The 23,969-nt window shown below is 37.9% G+C and overlaps 1 protein-coding gene across 1 annotated transcript; it reads left to right on the top strand.

Annotated features, from left to right (window-relative positions):
- The first annotated feature begins 9,279 nt into the window (after positions 1-9,279).
- lhx4 (LIM homeobox 4) lies at positions 9,280-18,069 on the top strand. Its single transcript, XM_028444935.1, has 6 exons — positions 9,280-9,588; positions 12,874-13,045; positions 14,905-15,107; positions 15,632-15,786; positions 16,087-16,258; positions 17,394-18,069. The coding sequence occupies exons 1-6, from the start codon at positions 9,510-9,512 to the stop codon at positions 17,780-17,782; spliced, it is 1,170 nt and encodes a 389-aa protein (XP_028300736.1). The 5' UTR covers positions 9,280-9,509; the 3' UTR covers positions 17,783-18,069.
- The last annotated feature ends 5,900 nt before the right edge of the window (positions 18,070-23,969 follow it).

Raw genomic sequence — 23,969 nt, 5'->3', positions numbered from 1 at the left:
ATGCTTATACTCTACGCAACCCTTTAGTGTGTGTCTGAGCTCCAGTGAGCTACACATGTAATGCTGGTTCAGAGTAATGGTGGTTAATGAGAGAGTTGGCAGATGCCTTTACATATACAGGCAGCTTTGCCAAGGTTAGTGGTTCACTCTGAGGACACGGGTTTCAAACCTGGATTAAAATACAAGCCTGGATGATATTGGTCTCAAGAATGGTATGAATTTTAAAAAGGATTAATTGGAAAATATATCAAGTCAGCTTGTTTTTTGATTCATCATATTATCTTTAATCAGCATTTTCTAAAAAAAAAAAAAAAAAAAAAAAAAGGAATCATTCAAAGCATGCATCTTAATGTGGTTTGATGTGAGCTTTTTGTGTTACTGGATGTATTTCAGTAATGTCTGTTATTGGGTCCTCTAATGAAATGGGTTTAAACCTCCTCAAGAGATTTATAAGAATATTTAGACTAACAGTTTTAAATTAAGGAAGGGATCAAAAAGTGGATTGGTTGGGTTTGAGAAATTATTTTTTAACAGACTTCATAATTCATGTTGTTGGTTTATTCTAATAGATTAGAGCTGCAATGTAGGGGTTAGCACGTTAACCTCATGTGGAATGATTCAGTCTTTAGGGAAGTTGGATTGCAGGGTTTTAAGTTTTTACTCACAATCAAATCTTGGTACACGTCATTTCCAAACTCAGATCCAGCTGTGAGATTGTTTCTATAGAATTGTTTTTCTTCAAACTCTTTATTTACATTTTCATTTTACATGATAGTTAGAAAGAGGTCTTAAGACATTGTGGGGAAGGGTTGAGTGCTCTTTCTGGTTTCTTGCTGGAATGTTCAAACCTCTGTTTTGTATTCAATCCATTCAGCGCTTTTCAAATGATCTTGACTTGGTCCTTGAATAATCAGTCAGTTTTTCTGTTGAACGTCACTCCTACATTATATTCATCTATTGTCTTTGAGTTGGTGGTTCAACTTTCAACCGCTTCTATGTAATGCTCTTTTTTGCCACATTGTCATTCTTCTAAAGACAAATCCTTAGTGTCATGTCTATAGGTAAACAATGGTCATGTCTATAGGTAAACAATCATCATGTCTATAGGTAAACAATCATCATGTCTATAGGTAAACAATGGTCATGTCTATAGGTAAACAATCATCATGTCTATAGGTAAACAATTGTCATGTCTATAGGTAAACAATGGTCATGTCTATAGGTAAACAATCGTCATGTCTATAGGTAAACAATCGTCATGTCTATAGGTAAACAATGGTCATGTCTATAGGTAAACAATCGTCATGTCTATAGGTAAACAATCATCATGTCTATAGGTAAACAATCGTCATGTCTATAGGTAAACAATCGTCATGTCTATAGGTAAACAATCATCATGTCTATAGGTAAACAATCGTCATGTTAGGTAAACAATGGTCAGGTCTATAGGTAAACAATGGTCAGGTCTATAGGTAAACAATGGTCATGTCTATAGGTAAACAATGGTCATGTCTATAGGTAAACAATCGTCATGTCTATAAGTAAACAATGGTCATGTTAGGTAAACAATGGTCATGTCTATAGGTAAACAATCATCATGTCTATAGGTAAACAATCGTCATGTCTATAGGTAAACAATCATCATGTCTATAGGTAAACAATGGTCATGTCTATAGGTAAACAATCATCATGTTAGGTAAACAATCATCATGTCTATAGGTAAACAATCATCATGTCTATAGGTAAACAATCGTCATGTCTATAGGTAAACAATCATCATGTCTATAGGTAAACAATGGTCATGTCTATAGGTAAACAATCATCATGTTAGGTAAACAATCATCATGTCTATAGGTAAACAATCATCATGTTAGGTAAACAATCGTCATGTTAGGTAAACAATCGTCATGTCTATAGGTAAACAATCATCATGTCTATAGGTAAACAATCGTCATGTCTATAGGTAAACAATCATCATGTCTATAAGTAAACAATGGTCATGTTAGGTAAACAATGGTCATGTCTATAGGTAAACAATCATCATGTCTATAGGTAAACAATCGTCATGTCTATAGGTAAACAATGGTCATGTCTATAGGTAAACAATCATCATGTTAGGTAAACAATCATCATGTCTATAGGTAAACAATCGTCATGTCTATAGGTAAACAATGGTCATGTCTATAGGTAAACAATCATCATGTTAGGTAAACAATCGTCATGTTAGGTAAACAATCGTCATGTCTATAGGTAAACAATCGTCATGTTAGGTAAACAATCGTCATGTCTATAGGTAAACAATCATCATGTCTATAGGTAAACAATGGTCATGTCTATAGGTAAACAATCATCATGTTAGGTAAACAATCATCATGTCTATAGGTAAACAATCGTCATGTCAATAGGTAAACAATGGTCATGTTAGGTAAACAATCGTCATGTCTATAGGTAAACAATCATCATGTCTATAGGTAAACAATCGTCATGTTAGGTAAACAATCGTCATGTTAGGTAAACAATGGTCATGTCTATAGGGATCTTAGAAAAACTTACAAAACAGAACATTTTCATTTACATTCATGACTTAACACCAATAGTGTTGAATTGTTAAGCATTAGACATGTGCATTGCTATAATATATTAAAGTCTTCTATTTCATCTCTTTGGATAACTTTTCCTTTAATAAATTGCTCAGACTCTCATAGAGAAGAGCACAGAATGCAGGTCTTGATGTTTCAGATGATCCAATTACTACACCTGAAACTTTCCCCGCCCTCACTGTGCGTCTATGCGTTGTTGTGTTGTGCACAGACAGACACAGTGTTTGGATGTGTTGTGAATCCACAGACTGAAGGGTAAAACCCTAACCTTGCTGCCCTGCTATTGTCTTCCATAAATTAGACAATGCAGGGTTTTATAGTCACTCCTCCACTGAACGCTCTCTCTCTGCCTCTGTTTATTACCTCTATAGTGTTGGTATTAAAATGCAGGAGGAGCTTGATGCATTTTTCTGTCATCTCTCTTTCTGACTTTAATAATACTATAAAGCTTCCAGCGGTGGACAGAGGGAGAACATAGGAGGAGGGGGAATAAATTATGAAAAAGAGGTTAATATATGGTATTGGTATATCACATCCAAACTGAGCCAGATCCCCTTTCGGGCTTTAAACATGCAGCTTTTAGAGGTGGGAGTCAAGTAGGGTCAGATCCATCTCATTTTACTGTGCACCCCCCACCCCCACACCCCCGCCCACAGGAAGCTCATCTGCTCGTCTTCCAAACATCTCATCTCTGCTGCACGTGCAAATATCTGCAAGTGTCTCCAAGTATTCATGGCATTTTTTTAAATGGATGCACATATTTAGTATTAAAATACATTATAAAGATCATTTCAACCTATATAGGCAACTTGAAACCATCTTTCAATGTTAATGTATGGATCAGTGGTAGAATGGGTCGTCCAATAACCAAAGGGTTGAGGGTTTGAATCCCGCTCTTGTCAAGTCATTGTCGTTGTGTCCTTGGGCAAGGCGCTTTACCCACATTGTCTCGTATGGACGTAGTGTGTGAGTGAGTGGTGGTGGTGGTCGGAGGGACCGATGGCACACTGGCAGCCTCGCTTACAACAGTCTGCCTCAGGGCAGCTGTGGCTACAATAGTAGCTTACCACCACTGTGCGTGGAGTGAGAGAATAATGCACATCAATATAAAATGCTTTGTGTCAATGATAAAGTGCTATAAAATCAAATGCATTGTTATTCTTATTTAAAAACCTCATTAAGCTGTTTTAGGTATGAATAGATATTAGGTCTATGGATAATTAATACACACTCACATTTTTAGTCACAGACTGCAGAAATATTTTATTGATAACTTTTCTTCGTCATATATGAAATAAATAATCAGAACCCAAAATACTAAATGGCAATTTTAAGTAAATAAGATTTTTTTTGAAGTGCTTGTAATAAATGTTATTGTTATATAATAATAATAATAATAATAATAATAATAATAATAATAATAATAATAATAATAATAATAATGCAATACATTTTGAGATTGTGCTTTTTTTTGGAGGGAGCTGGAGCTGGAGTGATGTCACCTCAGCCCTTATGTTTCGTGTGTGTAGTGTTTGTGTGTGTGTGTGTGTGTGTGTGTGTGTGTGTGTGTAGTAGAGCTTACAGGAATTGCTCTCTGAAAACAAAGCTGGAGCTGATCCAATCCTTGTCAGTCACTGGTGCTTCATTCCACTTGGCTGACAGAGTTTCATCACAGAATGACATTCCTCTGACGACCACTTCCTTGGCCTTTTTTCAGCAGGACGTTTGTTTTTATTTCCTTTTTTTTTCTCCTTCCAATTTATGAATACAAATAACACAGTACCATTTTACAATAAACACCCCCTTAAATTAACTTTGAATATGTTCTGATTGACATTTGTCATGTTTCTCAAATATTTTATCTAATTTGTTGAAAAGTTTTCAAAAAAAAACAATAAATCTGTATTACCATGTATTTGCAGGCCATTTGTACCATATAGAAGCCATAGTTGTAAATGATGAAGCCAAATTATTTGTTAGTTCAAATTAACTCTTTAGTAGAGTTACTTATTGCTCTCAAACAATGTTTTAAATGTGTAATACAGTCAGTAAACTGTCTTTTGTAATATATAATATTCTGTATTTTACATTGGAAGCCTTTTGGTTTGCTCTTGTTTTGCTTTGCCGACTAAGCTGATGGTCAGACCAACACCATGGACAGTTCCCTTTACTTCACATATACATAGAAGATGTAGGAGTGTTGTTATATTATAATAACAGTAATAATGGTAATATAATAATATGATAATATGTATTGTGTCGATTAACTCATATCTTTCACACTATAAGTCAGAGGTTCTCAACCTTTTTCCGATCGTGACCCCATTTTTAATATCACAAACCCCGGAGACATTTTTTTCTAGAATTACATTTTGATCATGTTTATTAAAGTAGCCATGCAGTATTAGCGCAGTATTAGTGCACAAAAGGACAGGTGTGTAAACCTCAGATATTTTTTATATTGCATTGTATTTTAACTACATTTATATTTGAGGAAGTTTAAGTATAGGATACAGTTATTTGATATTTATTGTGTGTTAATATACTATTTTAATCCGTTTTTTTCCCCCATAAATATTTTTATTATGGGCTTTTTCAAAGTGACACAATTTTCAAATACTTACAAAGCAATTCAGTAGTACTTGTTTCATACAAATATAGAAAAAAATGTATATAAAAAGAAAAATAAATAACAAAGTTAAAATAACCCGGACCCCCCCCCCCCCCCCCCCCAAAAAAAAAAAAAAAAAAAAAAAAAAGACACTCAGGACCTTTCAAAAACATAGCTTTTAGTCTGTTTTTACCTCTTTTATTTTATTTATTCATTTATTTTAATTTTTTATCAATCACTAGACATTTTATTTCTGGCGTCCCAATTTTAATTCCGGGCGACCCCACATGGGGTCCTGACCCCAAGGTTGGAAAACATTGCTATAGCTTTTCCTGAGCATGTATATACTGTATGTGTGTGTGTGTGTGTGTGTATGACATCACTGTTAGATAATTAGTCACACCTGTGTTTAATTATTGATCAGGCAGCTTCTCTCCTCTCCTGGTCCTCCTCTAACTAACCAATCAGCGCACGGCCTTATTATCCCGCCACGGTCAGCTCCAATTAGGGAATTACAATCATCTCCGACGGGGTAAGGTTTGCTTTATTTAACCAATCTCTTTCACTAATTACCCAAATGGAGGAGAAACGCGAGGAGACAATAACTGCCACTAATACAATTTACTCCAGAGGTTCAATTGGATTTCCTGCCCTCGCGCCTTGCACCAGTGAACCGCCGGTCGCTCGTGCGCTATAGCCGGTTTCCTGCTGGTGGTCTCACTATAGTTTTCAGAGAGTGGAGAGGATTTATTTTTCCTCCATCTATTTTTGTCTGTGTGTGTGTTAAAGAGGGAGCTGCCGCTACAAGCCTACTGTGGTATGGAGGAAGAGGAAGTGGAAGAGGAAGTGGAAAAGGAGGACCACCTGCTGTGCTAAGGTAGGTAGCAGCGGTTTGTGCGGAAGAATACGTCATGAGTACTGTGTACTGTGGCTGTGAGGATGTAGACATAAGGACATAGAGGTGTAGAGTAGTCATGGTACTCAAGTAAAAGTACTGTAACTTGATTGAAATTGTACAAGTCAGTCATACATAAAATACTATAAGTACAAGTAAAAAAAGTAGCTCAATTAAATAGTACTCAAAGTAAAAGTTACTGTAGTTACTTTAAGCCCTACATTTATTTATGTAATAAATCTTGCCAAGGTTTCCTTACAGTAAACATGTATAAACATAAAAAAGAGAGATAAAATCTAGCACAATTAATTTATTTTCCACGAAGGCATCTGTATAAAATAAAAGGTGCAATTCTTTAAAAAAATAAATAAAATAATAATAATAATAATAATAATAATAATAATAAATTACTACCAATTAATTCATTTAAAAAATAAAAAATGACGTTTAATCTGGTTGGTCGGCATTTGATTGTTGTGGTCATTTCATTTTTTTTAGTTTCACAATGTCTGTTGATCATTTTAAAGCAAAAATAATAATAATGATAATAATTTACTCAGTAATGGTTAGGTGTATAAATGTAATGAATTACTTCTTTTTTAAAACGTACTAATAAGTACAAGTAAAAATTACAGGCTTAGAATCATGTTAAAAAAAAGAAAAAAAATTAGAGTAAAGCACTTGTAATCCATTACTTTCACCTCTAGGCTATTTAATCTATCGACTACTATTATTTTTGTTTGTTCACACACACACACACACACACACACACACACACACACACACTGATGGACCAGTGAATCGCAGATGTCAGTGAAGCCGTCCTCTGAAATATTGGATCCAATTAGAAATGGCTGGGTCATAGAGTCACTGTGTGCATGAGTTATTGCACTGTGTGCTGCTTCCCTCACATTAGTTCCCTTCACATCATTCTTAGGCTACACACTATAATCACTCATCTCAACACTTGCAGGCGAACACCATGAGTATCTTTTTAGGAAACTTCCCTCATTTGTTTTCTTTATTGTTTTTAACTGAATTTATCACAACCCAACACATTATGTATAAAATCAGTGCAAACTCGACAGAAACATGTTGATGTGTAAAATTTGAATTTCCCTTTTCATAATGTTAAATATGCAACCTGCAATAGTCTTCCTTTTGGCAAAACCTTTTATTTCATTTGTGGATGGATGAATGGATGGATGAATGGATGGATGTATTGAACACCTGCAGGCCTGAAACCCGTCGCGTTGCCTCTGCTGAAATGAATTCCTGTAAAATCCCAGCCTGTTTTTCTTTTTAATCAGCTTGAATTGTGGGTCCGTATATAACGACAAAAGAATGATCGGACCATGATGTGAAGAAATGCTCTTTGGGGAAAATGCTCTGAAAACGCTCTGTTTTTTAAATTAGTTTCATTTTTTTTTATATATATTATTTTGTTTGTGTTTAGTTTTGTGTGTTTTTAGTGTTTACTTGGTCTTTCACGCACGTCTGACGTCCAGCTGTTGTGCGTCAAAACATTAATAACATTGATCTTAGTCACGTTATTCTAGTTCCTGTTATCAACACGGCTGTATTGATTGTGCTTGGATTTCACTTAATTAAATAGAAATTAGAAGTCCGATCGTGCACGTGCACTAAAGTGTGTGTGTGTGTGTGTGTGTGTGTGTGATTCACCTGAGACTGACTCACTTTGATGGAAATGACGCGTGTGTGTGTGTGTGTGTGTGTGTGTGTGTGTGTGTGTGTGTGTGTGTGTGTGTGTGTGTGTGTGTGTGTGTGTGTGTGTGTGTGTGTGTGTGTGTGTGCGTGCGTGCGTTTCTTCTCCGCGCTTGAAGTAAATTGGAAGTGAGGATTGAGTTCATCTAGGCTGAACCACCGGGAGCTCCAGAGGGAATATGTAATAATCCAGAAGAGATGCAGTGTGTCAGCAGGAGGAATGCAGCAGTCTGTGATCCTGTACCTGTACCTGTACCTGTACCTGTACCTGTGCCCACTGTCAGCTCTGCTCCACAGGGGTCTCACCTGTGATCCATGCTGGTATAGACTATAGACCACGTGATGTTTTTAAAGCGGGTGTGAGGATGTTTTTTTTTTTTTTTACCCGCATGTGTCCTGACCCCACATCCCCAGCCTGCGCTGATCTTTTGGTCTTTGTTTCAGTTCGCTATTTTTCTAACCTATATGGTAATCAACACGGTGCCCGCGGGCACCAGGTAGCCCGCATGGACCATGTGAGGGGCCCTCAGGAGCTATAGTTACCAATGAGGTCCGTCTAAAATCTGATTTACTCGCAGGATTCAAACTCACAAAGATAAATACACTAGACAGATGTAGTTTTTCGTATAGATTATAGAGGTAAAAGTATTTAAAAGTTTTAGTATTAAATTAACCATTAACCATCATCAAATTTTTATTTTCATGGAAACATAAAGACAAATGTTTTTAAATGCTGAAGATTTGGCATGTAATAATGTGATATAATTAAAAAACATATTTTTGTGTTATTATTTTAATTTTATTTTTTACAAATTTTACATTTTTTATGATTAGCTAAAAGTTGTTTGTTTATAGCTATAATAAAAAGCAACGTGGGAGATTTTCTAAGAAATGTCGAAAATGTAATTGAATAAATTAGGAGAAATAGAGTTGCATGTTGAAACTTACACATGTCCGATTTTTTTTAGGTTACTGCAAGCCTTCTTTATTATCGTACCCTCTAATTAAAGTGGAACTGTGAACATTTAGTCATTAATAAGCTCTTTTCACACTGGTACCACTACACCTACAGCTCGTAGTATCAGAAAGGTTGGTGATCCCTGTTCTAACATTTGACCTCTGTCTGATATCTATAATATTCCAAATGAATTCGTTTCTATCTTAAACTTCTTCCGTTCCGTGCAGACCTGTGCTCTGAGGTCCACTGCACTGACTGCAGTGGTGTGTTTACGGTGTGAACAGCACGGAGGTCCCGCCTCTGTGAGGACCATCAGTCCTGCTCCTCTCCTGCTGCTTGTTGCTCCTATTGAAGCTCTGCTCCGTTCCGGGGCCTCCTCTTCCTGCGCTCCCATTGGCTCCCAGTGAGCCGCTGCCGTAATGACGTCAGCCCCCCGCTGCCCCTGCAGCACTGAATGGACCCAGCAGCCTGTCGGATCCACACCAAAACAGCTTGGCACGGCACGGCGCGCCACGGACACCAGCCTGGGAATAGAGACCTGAAGAGGGACCGCAAATTGTTGGGATTGTAGTGGAGGTCCGTGTGTGTGTGCGGGGGTGGAGAGGCCTCAGCACCGGCAGCACCGTTTTTTTTGTCCCCCGTAAGATCAGCAGGACGGGAGCGCGCGCCCACCGTGCTGCGGCTGTATGTGCGTGCGTCTGTCTGCCGGTCTGGATCACGATGATGCAAAGTGCGGCGGTCCTACCGACAGAGAGTCCCGTGAAGAGTTTACCGGAGATTCTTGGAGTGCCACTGCAACGTAAGAGCCTTCCTCACCTTCCTCTTCCTCCTGTCTGTCCTTTGATCAACCTGTGTGCGTGCGTGCGTGCGTGCGTCCTGCTCTGTGACTCAAAGATTAAAGAGAGGATCCTGAACCTCTCAGCCTCACATTGTCATGCTCAGACCACTGATGTGTGCTGCTTGTATTTCATGGAGCATAAGTGCGTCTTAGATCATCTGCTGTTTTCACACACGCACACACACACACACACACACGCACGCACACGTGCAGGCGTCCAAAGGATGGACGCTTTTCTCCATCGTTACAGGAAAATATACATATCATATTGCGTAAAGGCCGCTCCATCGTCTCTTTTTGGCCTTTGTGCTGCAGCTTCTGTTTGGTCACTGTGAGCCTTTCAGCGGTTAGTTTATAAAAGACATCACACAGTGAGTTTGAGTGACACGCTTCACACACTTACTATTTACTTTTCATAAAATGACTGATAAGGTTTTGTAAAAAAAAAAAAAAAAAAAAATCAAATAATAATCTAAAAAAAAAAAAAAAGAGGTATACACATGTTATAACTAATTTAATTTAAGGACAAGGACAAATGATGCCGGATTTTGTTATGAAACGCTGTTACTATTTTGGTTCAGTCAGATTTAGGATCAAAGTGTGACTGTAACCTATAGTTACAGATTAATTATTATATGCATATGGCTCCAGATCACAAACAACTTTACAATATACAATAAGCATTTATTAGCTAATTACATATATATATATATTAATAAGATAGAGGTGTCACATATATTATTAAATGTCATGAAATCATTACATTAATTTGACAAATTAATTGTGAAATTACACAATATAAATTTTAATGAAATATTTGAATAGAAAATTGTGACAGATGAATTTACAGCTGGGGCTAATAGACAGACTCACAGCAACAAAGTAAAGTATTTATGTAAATGTGACTAAAGGGGGAGCGCCTGCAGCGATGGCCTTATGCTCTTTCATTTAATAAATCGAGACAGATTAAAAGATTGGATAAAGATCCTGCCACTCAGTCCCCCGCAGCGCCTGCATCCATGCTGGATTTAAAGCCTGGATTATTCCAAGAACAACGTCGAACATGTAAGCATTTCTCACCAAAGATAAGGCTGCGAACATGGGGAATCAAATGTAAACTTTTAGGTGGTATAAAACACATAAGAAAGTGATGCGGTAAACATGTTCATTTGATAGATTTCTTAAAAAATGTAAAAAAAAAAAAATTAAAAAAACTTTCTAAATTAAAAGTCAGGTAGTAAAATGTTGGCATGATGGAGGAGAGGAGACAGAAAGTGGTGAAGAGAGAAGAGAAGTGGCAACAGATAATAAGATATGAAGAAAACTGTCTCTCCCTCTTTTTTCTCTCCCTCTCTCTCTCTCTCTCTCACACACACACACACACACACACACACACACACACACACACACACACACACACACACACACACGCACACACTTGCTTTCCATGCCAAGAATCTTGCTGCTTCCCTTTCAGCTCCACCTCTCTGTGAAACCACTGCAGCTCCATCCGCCCCCATGCACTCACTCTCACTTACTGTGGATATTCTAAAAGGCTTCTCATTACAAAAAAAGACCTGAGCATCGATTCAACCGGAGCATCTCCTCTGAATAATGTCACCCCCTTTCCTCTGTCATCTCTGGATGAATTCATTTACTGTTGAGGATGAAAAAAAAAAAGCCAAACCGAGCCTGTGCAGGAATGCTGCTGCTGCTGCTGCTGCTGCTGCTGCGTGTCACACTATATTGTCTTATTTTATTGCAATATGTTGGTTGAATTGAAGAGGGGGGAAAATGTCTTCTTTGTTTTTGTTTTGTTATATTTTTTTTTTCGAACCAAATTAAATGTACCAAGGTGTCAGGTATAGCCTATGCATCCACATTCATGTGTAACATGCACACTATACTCTGCAGAGCTTTTGGGCTTTGTTTACTTTGCCTTTGTGATGAAATAGGACACTGTGTGTGTTTGTGTAATAATGATTTTATCGTTGATTAATTTCTAGTGACTTTTAAGAATGTAATTGAATTTAGGGTTGCAGTGCTTTCCATTGTGTGCACTGATTTATTGTTGTGTAGATCACAACTGGAGCGTTTTTAATACATTAGATCAGACCCCCCCTATACTTGCCTAATGAAGATTGTTTGTTTTATTTATTTATTACTGTATTTAACACAACTATTACACATTTACGCAGTACAAAATTAGATGTGGTTGAATCTAGGTAAATTTGGAGTTTTTTTTGCTTTATTTAGCCTAAAATCAAAATTGCAATAAAGTTAAAAATAAAATGCTGTAATAAAACGCATTTCCATGGTTCCCGCTTGCATGATTTCTCTGGATATATTTTGACTTTCTGTCAAGCGTTTTTTTGTTTCTAAAATAAAGAATCATCCTTGTTCTGACCCTGATTTTACCTCGTGCACCCACCCGCCAATAACAGCGGCCGCCACCGTAAAGACGTCCTATAAAATCATTCAAAGATTCATGAAGAGCACAGACCGGAACTGGTTCACAAAATTAAAAGATGGAGAAGGAAGGAGGAGGGGTGGGGGGGCTGGTCAATAATGTATCCGAATACGTCTTTTTCCCCCCGCTGCGGGTCGGATTCAGCAACTTGGACAGAGACACCTGCAGGACAGACACGATTTAAATGTTCAATTCCATTCATGACAATAAAAAATACCTATTAGTCTGAATATTTCAATTTAAATAAATATGTAGAGAAACAAACAGCTAAATTAAATACAGTATATATATATTTGTCTGTTTTTGCAAATGTGTAATATAAAATCGAAGAGATTATATCTAATGAAGTTGCTCGTGGTTCCTCTGCAGGGTCACACGTCCATAACACACAAATACACAAACACACACACATCACAATCTGCAGTACCTGAAAACAACCAAAGCACATCAGGAGAACATGTAAACTCAAACAGAGCCCGGACGGGATTAAACCAACACGTCTATATTTTTATTATTTCCACCTATATCATTTATAATCATAAAATATATCCTAAGATAAAGTGCTTTTGTAAATGAAGGCTTTGTGTGTGTGTGTTCGTGTGTGTAATTAATAGTGTTGATTAGTGATAGATAACCCAGTTCTTAACCCGCTGTAAACAGTAGCGTCGTTAGTTTGTTTAGGATCTGATCTAATGTTTCACCATGTGATGTGTCACGTGTATGTCTGAGTGTAACCCTGGTCCTGGTCCTGGTCCTGTGCTGGTCTGTCCCTGCAGAGATTCCTCAGTGTGCGGGCTGCAGTCAGCACATCCTGGACAAGTTCATCCTGAAGGTGTTGGACCGACACTGGCACTCCAAGTGCCTCAAATGTGCCGACTGTCAGAGCCCGCTGGCCGACAAGTGCTTCTCCAGAGCCGGGAGCGTCTACTGCAAGGAGGACTTCTTCAAGTCAGTGGCACTGTCATCTTCTCTCAAACACACTAAGCATTTATTGGCGTCATTTCACACCGTTTTCACAATATTTTCTAAATAAAATAAAATTAAAAATAACAATACGTGCACCTAATGGAGGATTGGAAGTGAAATATTCAAACTGTTTTAATTATTTCACAATTATCTGGCTTAATTCTAACACCTATAGAGCTGGGAAAAAACAAAACAAACAAAAAAAAAACCGTTTTTTTGTTTGTTGCTATGTCTTGCGGAAATCCTTCTAAATTAGTGATTGTAATAAATTATTCAGTATTAATTATCTTATTTGTATGTGTTTTTCTATAATTGCATTATTCAAGTCCCAATAAATGTCTGTGCTTGAGGTGAAGCTGTTTTATAATTTGATTTTATAATTTTAATCCGTTTAACTGGATTGATTGATCCGTTTTACCATTTTGGAAAGCATGAAAGCATTTTATTATTTTGCTGGACAAATATTATGTAACTCTAAAATGTCATTATCTTCCTCCTGTTTCTCTTGAAGCAAAATATCAAAAATAAAAAAGTAAATTGTTTTTTTTTTTTTTTGTTTCTTTTTTTAAGTAGAAAGTATTTAAATTGTAATTGCTGAATATTAAATAATTAGTTGATTAATGTATTGCATTTCACACCATATTAGATGCTGTTTACTTAAAAACTTAAAAACAAAAACTTTTTTTTGTTGCTGTAGGGAATGTAGTTTAATATTTTCTAATTCTACCACAACAATATGTGGTTTTTGCAAAAATGTATATACAATAATTGATGAATATATACAGTATATGCAGTCATCATTTTAAATAAACTTATAGATAATACCTTTTTGATATAAAAAAAAAATCAATAAACCATTGTATATAAATGTGTAATAACAATCATGCAATAATGTTCTCTGTAATGATAGATGTAAATTTGCACTACTTATTTTAAGACGTACACTCTGATATTTTATTGAAATTTTGTTCTGCAAAAACTGCAAAGGTTTAGATATACCTTTGCTCCTTTTTTAAAAAAAAAAAAAAAAAAAAAATTATAATCCTTAATAATCTAACATTGTTAATCTCTTTATTTCTATTTTTTTTTTTTTTTTTTTTAAATCTTGAATAACATTTCTGGGCAATACAGAATGATACTGAATTGGACTTCAGCCCAAACAGGATTAGAAACCAGTGGATCTGAGCTCAAACGGATCAAACTAGATCTTGAGCTTTTTGTTGAATTGTCTGAAAGGTTTTGATGCTCCACACTGGGAAGAGATCTAGAGAGCTGTGCAGTCTAACTGGGAGTTAACTGGGTTATAGCTGACCTGGGGGGCACACAGAGCTAGGGACACTTGCATGTTGCATGTTCACACGCACACACGCACGGACACACACACACACACGCATGCAGAATATTTTATTTGTGTGGGTTGGTCCCGTGATTTAAAGCCTTTCCTGAGTCAGTGTTTTATTGGATCTCCTCAGGGTGTGTTTATTGTCCTCCTCCTCTTCCTCCTCCCCCTTCTTAGCTCTCAGTGCTTCATCTGCAAACACATAAACATGCAAACATGCACATGCACACGCAAACAGTCGTGCTCACTCTACAGTGCATTGATCCTGTCCATCCATCAAACCGTGGACAGATCTATCATTAGTGGAAATGCAATCCAGTGCTGATTTTCTATACCTTCCTCAACAGCTGGAGTTTCCATTAACACAGACACTCTGCCATCACTCATGGCTGCAGCTAAAGAAAACACTGTGTACCATGTGAATGTCTAATCTCCCTCTGTCTTGCTGGTGTTTTACATCAGATCGTCTGATGGCACATTTCTTCTCCATGTCCTCCGGCAGGCGTTTTGGAACAAAATGTGCGTCGTGCCAACAGGGCATTCCACCTACGCAGGTCGTACGAAAAGCTCAGGACTTTGTGTATCACCTGCACTGCTTCGCCTGCATCATGTGCAGCAGACAGCTGGCAACAGGGGACGAGTTTTACCTCATGGAGGATGGAAGGCTGGTGTGCAAGGTGGATTATGAGACTGCCAAACAAAATGGTAGGTTTGCAAAGAGGAAACACTGCTTTATGTTTGTGTAAAATACACTGTTTAGTCTTAGCATCAAGCAAAATGTTTCAATGTAGTACCAAAGAGTGTTCAAAAACATAATTAGGTATTTTTAATGCTACCTAACTTTAGCTTGAATATGCATCTGATCTGTGTGATGGTGAATTGATGAATTATGACAGAAAAAATGCCCACACTTGGAGATCTGTAATGTTTGTGGTCATGGCGCATGTGTGCCTTTTCCCTCTGTTGGGCTCTACCTTAGATTTCCATGTATCAATATAACTCTATAACTCAGACACTGAGGTGATTTATATATTTTTCTGTAAGAGTGAGATGGATGCATATATTCCATCTCTATTTTTATGCATAAACACAGTGCAAAGGCCTGGGATAAGGAATAAATCCCTTTTTTCTCATAAAAAGAGGAATGTTTCATTCTCAATTGTAATTCTTTGTCTGCTTGAAAAGTAAAAAATAATGGCAGTAAGTCACTCATGTGATGTGCATTTCAGATGACTCCGAGGCAGGAACTAAACGACCGAGGACCACCATCACCGCCAAGCAGCTGGAGACCCTCAAAAGTGCCTACAAAAACTCGCCGAAGCCTGCACGCCACGTCAGAGAGCAGCTGTCCTCAGAGACGGGGCTGGACATGAGAGTGGTGCAGGTAAAGTTATAGTTCATTAATATGTAGAAAACATCTCTGTCAGGCTGTAAAATACAGCAGCTCAGCGATAACATCAGCAACCTGGGTTTAACCAAGAAAACCACCTAACATGTCATTTTATTCTCACTGAATGACGTTAGTCAGAGTTTTTACATGAATGAATAAATGGAGAAAATCAATTAAGAACAGAATCACTTTTAAAAACGCAGTTGCTTAACTTTTCAGTCTGTTGGCGTATTTAGATGTTTTTTTTTTCAGTAGAGATGGTATCTGTAACCGTTGTGTTATGATCTCTGTCAGGTCTGGTTCCAAAACCGACGAGCAAAGGAGAAGCGTCTGAAGAAAGATGCAGGCCGACATCGCTGGAGTCAGTTTTATAAAAGCGTGAAACGCAGCCGCGGAGGCACTAAGGTGGAGAAGGAGAGTTCAGCAGATGATGCAGGTCTCAGCGACAGTGAGCTGAGCTTCAGAGGTACGGCCTCCCTCCGCACACAGCACACGTCTCTTATTGTTTGGGACAGTCGTGCCGAGAGGGAATTGTCAGTCATGCTGTCAGGCTAATAGGATTAAGGGAGCCTACAAGCTGCTAAATGACACGGGTGCGGCAGCAATTGAATGTGTCTTTGTGGCATTTCATTTGTTTTCCTGCCTTCTTCAATGCATGGCTTTGCTCTCAGGCAAATCCTAAATGGCATTCCCATTTTAAATTCCCCTCACACCACAGCGGATGCTGATGCACCCTCCTGTCCCTGTTTGTCACAATGATGGAGATTATTGGAAACGAGTGAGGCTCCTTACTGCCATGCAAACAGCATTTGAGACTTTCCTGTGTTACTTAATGTCTGCGAACACTGTTTTGGGTTGCCATAAACGTCTTCTGGTCACTTTTAAATAAAAAAGGAGGACTTTTTATGAGAAATGAAAAGCTGGTGACAGAAACTCCATAAAGCCTGTGAGGCTTTTAGTCAATTAGAGAGAAAGTGCTTTGGAGCTTAGTGTTATTGAAGCCACCCAGGGGAGGAATTGAAACAGAAACAAATATTATGTGCACTTACACTTGCACACAAATGTCTGTACTCATACTCAGGTGTGTAGATAGCAAACTTAGTCACTGTCCGACTGAAATACACAGCACTATTGAAATGCAATAGTCCACAATCATGCAGGTGACATTGATGTGTTAGATCACACTCAAGGCCCGAGGGCCAAATCCGGCTCTTTAGAGCTCCCAATTTGCCCACAGGAGAAAGTAAAAAAATGACAGTGAAAACATGTCTCATTGTGTAAATGACCAACTAATTCAGTTGTAGATAACTCATTTCCTCAAATTATTCCCCAGAATTTCCCCAAATTAGATAAAATGTATTCACAAAATCAAGAGAAATGTAGATTCTGCCTTATTGCCTTACATACTTTAAATACTATTATAGGTGGAAGTGCAAACTTGGACACATGGATGATATAATTACTCATTTTATCGGCTAAAATCTGCGGCCCACTTGAGATTAAACTGGTCTGTGTTTGGCCCCTGAATTAAAGTGAGTTTGACACCCCTGTGTTAGATTTTGACATTCTTGATGCTAAAGGGAATGTGGTCTCCTCCACAGATGACCAGGTCCTGTCAGATCTGGGTCACGCCAACGGGCTCTATGGGAGTGTTGGGGACGTGACCAACGGTGGAGTGCTGAATGGAGCTTTCTCCGTGGACGCTACAGGACAGCCGTACCACGACATCAGAGCAGGAAGTCCCTACGGCCTCCCCCAGTCCCCCTCCTCCATAGCCTCTCTGCCCGGCCACACCCCTCTACTCAACAGTCTGGGCTTCAGCATGGACAGTCTGGTGGCACAGGGGGGGGCGGGGGGTGTTGGACAGGCACTGAGGGCCATGGCAGGGGGCCCCACCTCAGACCTCTCCACAGGAAGCAGCACGGGATACCCTGACTTCCCCACTAGCCCCGCCTCGTGGCTGGATGAGATGGACCACTCCCAGTTTTGAGTCTCATCCCAATGATGGCGGGGATGAGTGAAAATGAAGACAAAAGGGTTGTTTTTTTTACAGTTCTTTCTAACGCCCTCCAAGACTGTTTGGTTTTGTGACGCAGGCTGAGAAGATGTGAGTGTTTCTCTCACCAGTCGAGAGGGAGAAGTAACAGAACATCCTCCAACTGAACGCTAAGTCTCCACACTGTACCATACCATTTTATTTATACATTTGTTCAGTCACTTTCAGAAAATGAGACTGGATTTTCAATATGTGTGGGTTCTGTTCACAGGGAGGAAACATCATCTCCCTTTAACAGCTGCGACATTAGGGTTACAATCGAGATCAAAGTCCCTTATGAGACCCAGGAGGCAATGCATCATGCTTCTGATTCATATTGAGGAACTGCTCTCTGGCCATATCAAAGCCTTTTACATTGGAAATGCACTTTACTCTCCTCTTCTTTTTCTACACATTTGGACATAAGTATAATAGGGAGACGGCGAGAAAGAGAGGAGAGACTTATGCACAAGGCAAAAACACAGTGTTTCACGGGGAGAGAAATTTACAAGAACAGTGGCACAAGTGTGAATTTTAAACCACGCTGATGTGTGTGTGTTTTTTTTAATGTATTGGTAAAGTTACACGTTATTAGGGAGTAGATGGCTGTTTGTCTGTCAGTCTGTCTGTCTTCTGCCCCTCCTCAGGGTTTGAGTGAGGGGTAAACACTGTTTGCAAATCAGCTGGTCTCTCTTCTGTATTAACAGGTACTTGACTCCTTCCTGTCTGTATTAAAATGATCACAGACCACACTCACAGTTTGGAGGACAGCCAGGATGTGGTTGAGCCGCTTATATCTTCTAATCATACATCCTATAAATGTATACATTTATGAAACAAGGTATTCGTTGCAGACTCCAGCGGTGATGTTATTGACGAAACTTAAATAACACCATCAAGTACTCTCTCTCTCTCTGTGCTGATCCAGGCCTCCGTGAATAATCCACACAGTCCAGCAGCTCTGGCTTTGCTAACAATCAACCTAGTTACACACACACACCCCCCCCCCAGATGTGCTGTCCGCCTGTTCTCCCTCTGCTTCCCCATGACGCAGAATTTACCACGGTCCCCCTCCTCATTCAGGGTTGATTCCTTAGCACCAGTGTGTATATCGTATGGCTGCTAGGCCAGAAAATCAACTTTATCTTAGCTATCCACAGGTCCGTTTGAGTTCCTTCAAAACACATAGTCTAAATTTAAGCTCACCCATGCACTTTTTCCATTAAACTAGCCATGTTTTAATTACTGTTATCATTTAACCAAGAGAGGTGTTTTTTTATTTAAATTAAAGATTACAGCCCAGAGATTGCAGTAGTAAAGGGAAAAAAGATGGTGAAAAAAAAAACATTTATAGATTTCTATAATCAGGCTAAGCAAGGCATATTTATTTGTATAGCGCATTTCATTACACAAGGTAATTCAATGGGCTTTACATGATTAAAAAGTGCAACAGAAAACATCAGGTCAAGTATTTGCATACATTTATTTCAGTGAATTCACTTACATATTGTTTTCTTATTTATGACATTTATTTATTAAAACAAATATTGGTTTTACTGGAAAACACTTGTTTCAAACAGATGACTGTTGCTTTAAAAACACTGTTATTTATTATCAGGTGATTTAAACTCACAGTTCCCGCACATACACGTGATGCACATTGATGACCCTCCTGTCCTGGTCTACTTCCATATCTAAAGATGCCCTTGTATTTCACTGAGGTGTGCACGTCCATCATCAGCATACTATTTTCAGCCTGTTATGGGATGAAAAATTAACATATGGAGTCAAAATGTTAATTTTACCACTGCAGTTTTTTTGTATTCTATATGTGTTGCCTCAGAAGTTTGCATCTTAATTGCTGTAAATTTTGTACAGTTTGAAACGTGTTGATCGTCCTGTTTCATGAACGCTTATTTATTATTGCCATGTGTCTTTGAAAAAGATGTAAAAGAGAGCACTGAATTTATTCATTTATGCCTTCTGTGTAACGGTACAAACGGTGTACAGTCAAATCTATATGAGGAAAATAAAGCCGAGTTGTCTTTGGGTTACCCTCGCCTTGTGCTTCTGTCTTGAAACGCCCGGGGGCCCTACACAGTGATGAATGTGAGCGTTAAGATTTTCTGCTGGGCTTTGTTTTTAATACATCAAAAGAGAAATATGTGCTGTTGCTGTTTTTTATTATTTTGCCTTATTGAAACGCTCTTAAAGCGAGTTAACCCGCAAATTCATTTACCCATTGAGAGCATTTACCACACACTTAGGCCTCTATTCAATTGTGGAGATCCATTTAGTACCACCATCGGCCAGTGGTCAGTCAGTTAACAGTGATTGATACTGCTTTCGGCTCTCGCTCTTAGGGTGTGTGTGTGTGGGGGGTGTGTGTGACAAGAAAGATACATGAAGAGTAGGAAGTAACAGGGGCGAGGAAGAGGAGTGGTGGTGGTGGGGGGGGAAATGAAACAAGTGCAGAAACAGATGCCTCGCTGGCTATTTCTCTGATCCTCTCAGCACTGAAGAGACGCAGCAGCAGATTGCAGCAGGACAACGTTAAATCTATCCCTTAATCCTGCTGCTGTTAACTAATTGTAGAGAGCTTTGTGAAATATTGTAGAGCACTGCTTTGCTTTGTTGTCAGTCAAAGAGGCCCATATGTAGATATTTAGGCACTATGTTAGTATGTCAATCAGTGAAATGGTCTATATGGAGATTGTTAGTCTGCTAGGTCATCAGCAATTTGTCAATTTGCCCAACATCTTCATTCTTCTTCTTTCTTTTTTTTTTTTTAAATATTTTATTTGCAATACATCTTTGGGATGTAGGCCCAACATTATAACATTATAATCCTGTTAGAGAAGCAGTGAAGCCGCTTTGATAGTATTTTAAAAAAAATAAGGAAAACTTCATCTAATTCATCCCAGTAAGCACAGACATACTGAGTTTACATAATCTGAGGTTTGAGTTAATGTTATCTGATGATGTAGATTGTGTTTTAGCATCAAATGCTAAAGTTAAAGCATAAGGCTGCGATGAAGTACGTACCATGCTAAAAAATATATGTAACTACTAGGGGTGTGACGATACACTCAGTTCACGAGACGAGACGAGATTTTAATTAAACTACAATGACAAAATATATGACTGGACCAGCAGACTTTTATTTAACCGAGTTGCACATGCATATTGAAATATTATAACTCTTTACATGCATGATGTAAGCGCGAGCTTTTAATAAACTTCTTTTTCCACAAATTGAAATTCAAACTAAAATGCATCTAAGTTAAAATAAAATAAAATTGCATATTTCTTTCTTTTTTCCAAGTGCAAAGAATATTATGTGCAAAACCAAACCAAAGTTCTACTCTGTCAATACAGAATGTAAATAGTGCAAACAGAGCCTGACCCAGTACGTCATTAACAACCTACATGTTCTTTTAACTGTTCATAAACTTAATCTTCCACAAATTAAAACTAGAACTAAATTTTACTCCTTCTTCTTCTTCTTTTCCTTCTCTTGCTTTAGGTTCTAGCAGGGTAGACGGACTACTGCCCCCACAGCTCACAAATAGAAGTTTGGATAGCTCACAAAAAATGAAAATAAAATTGAAAAAATGAAATAAAATCTTGCAAGACAGATTTTTAATGCAAGGAGAAATCTCGTCGAGTTTAATCTCATGAGATCCCGTCACACCCCGAGTAATTCCACGCTAGTAAAAGAAGAGTTAGCATTACACCGAGGACATGGTGTAGCAAAATTAAACAATATTATGGGCAAAGTTGTGATATGATGTTTTTGCACTATTGCCTTAAGACTCTTAAGACGAGGTGACCCTATAGGATCATCCATGTGGAGTTAGCATGTTGTGGGTTTGGCTCAGGTTAAACAAATACTAATCTGGAATGTAAAGTTGTTCATTTTAGGACTTGCTCAAAATAAAAAAAATGTCACCATGAAAAAAAAAAAAGAAAAAAAAAATCAATGTTGTTTAAATCTGATAGTAAATGATCTTTGTTTCATCATTTCTTGGACTTTGCATTCTTCTGTCTATAAAGGCCCATAGACAATTATCTGATACCTTATGAAAGATAAAATACATGGGTAAAGATTTAAAGATTTGTTTTTAGTAAATTATAGGAGGTGTCAGCAATTCACTTGAATATACTGTATTTTATTATCTATAATCATCCAGAGACACTTAAATGATAAATGTCTAATGATTTTCAATTATTATTGTTAACTTTCATTTAAAATAATGATTAAAAAACGATATCAATGCTTCGTAATTGTGCACCTGTAACAAAAAAAATTGCTCCTAGTACAATTATTAGACAAATAATAAAATAATCATTGTATAAAAAAATAATAAAGACAATGTGATGAATGTTTGAGTCTTTGCCATGTGACAGACTGGCTTCCTGTCTAGAGATTACCCATCCAATGTCCCCCTGAAATAGTTATTATGAAATAATCTATATAAATGTTAACTCTTGATACTCTTGTATTATAATGTCTAACTGTAAAAAATTAAATAAAATAAGAGAAAAAACAAAGTCATTGTCAATGCAAAGTCATAGGCTTTGAGCGTATCAGCTGCAATTCTAAAGTGTTGTTGGCTAAGTAAGTATATTAAGAATTATAATGGAATCAAACCCCACTGTTCATCTGTATAAAACTCATTTCTATGCAGCATTGCACTGCATTTGTTTTTTCTCCGTAACCTAAACTTAAGTGTTATCGATTCCTTTGCTTTTTACCCATTCCTGTGACATTATAAGAATAAAAAGCAACGAGTCAGCCCAGTTGTTGCAGTTTGCACATTTGCATTAAACGCCACAAATTGAGTAGATTCTTATTCTGGCATTGATTGGCTGGTCTATGGGCATTAATGGATAGGCTCTAATAGTAGTGACTTACAAAGATAAACAGCCACACAGACAGTTAGGATAATTTACACGCCACTTACAGCACTAGTATAAAAATAAATCTGTGGGAAACTCCATCAATGTTGTTTTTGTGAAAATGACAAACACAAACGCAAATGATATTATCATTGATCGCAAAGCTTTTATTACAACTTCACTAAAAGAAAGAAATGGGATAAATTCACGAGGGAAACGTACAGAGTTTGCTTGGGAATGAAAGTCAATGTCGGAGTATTGAGTGGAGGCATTTTTCTCCCACGGCGACTTGATCCAGGCTGCAGTGGACAATGATCTGCAGGATGACTGAGCGAGTCTTGAAGAGGAGCTGGAGAGTCAAACTAAGGCCTCTCAATGACAACCTGAAGGTTGTGCGCTCGATGCTGTTTTAATGTGAAACGATGGGACTTTTCCCGGTCAATAATTACTAATTGCAGATATGAAATGTCTCACAGGTAACAGGAGGGACCTTAGACGTCTGGATAGATCAAATCCTTTATTGATCTTTAAGTAAGTTTGAAAAGGCTGAAGATGATGAAAGATATTCTCTATTTGCATGTGTGCTTTCCTGTGTGTACCTGTGTCTGTGTCTCAGTACAATTCATCCAATGAAATCTTAATATCGTTGGGAAGGTGGGACTTCATGTGAATAAATAATGTTTCTGTGTAGTGTCTGATAAGAAGCTCTTCGTGGATGCACATGAAATCATTCTATCATTCATTGCATTAGGATTCCACAACATCTCAGCTTGTCTCTGTGGACTGTACCACTGTGAAATGTATTATTTATGATTCTTCTCTATGGTGCCAGTTGTTATCTCTGAAGACCATTTTTGCATTTAAGCACACGTTAGCATGACTCAACACCCACCCACATTTTGTTGTTAGCACTTAAAGGGCCCATGTTAAGCTAAATCAACTTTCTTGTGCTTGTGCACACAATCTGTTTAAACTCCTCCCCTCTGGCAGACGCTACAGATCACTGTACGCCAAAACAACCCGCCATAAAAACAGTTTCTTCCCCCAGGCTGTCACTCTGATCAACACTAAACAGTCAAAGAGTGTCAGTCCTGTTTCTGTGAAAAAACCCTGGAACCAAACATAACAACCTTGGATCAATCTGACACTGAGAATGTTCATGTACATACCTTTAATTTAATTGTTCTACTGCACTACTTATCAATGCTCTATTGCACTATTTTCCTTTTATTATTATTAT

Source organism: Gouania willdenowi, chromosome 4 (genome assembly GCF_900634775.1).
Source record: "Gouania willdenowi chromosome 4, fGouWil2.1, whole genome shotgun sequence".
Lineage (NCBI taxonomy): Eukaryota > Metazoa > Chordata > Actinopteri > Blenniiformes > Gobiesocidae > Gouania > Gouania willdenowi.
This window is presented reverse-complemented; position numbering and strand designations above follow the sequence as displayed.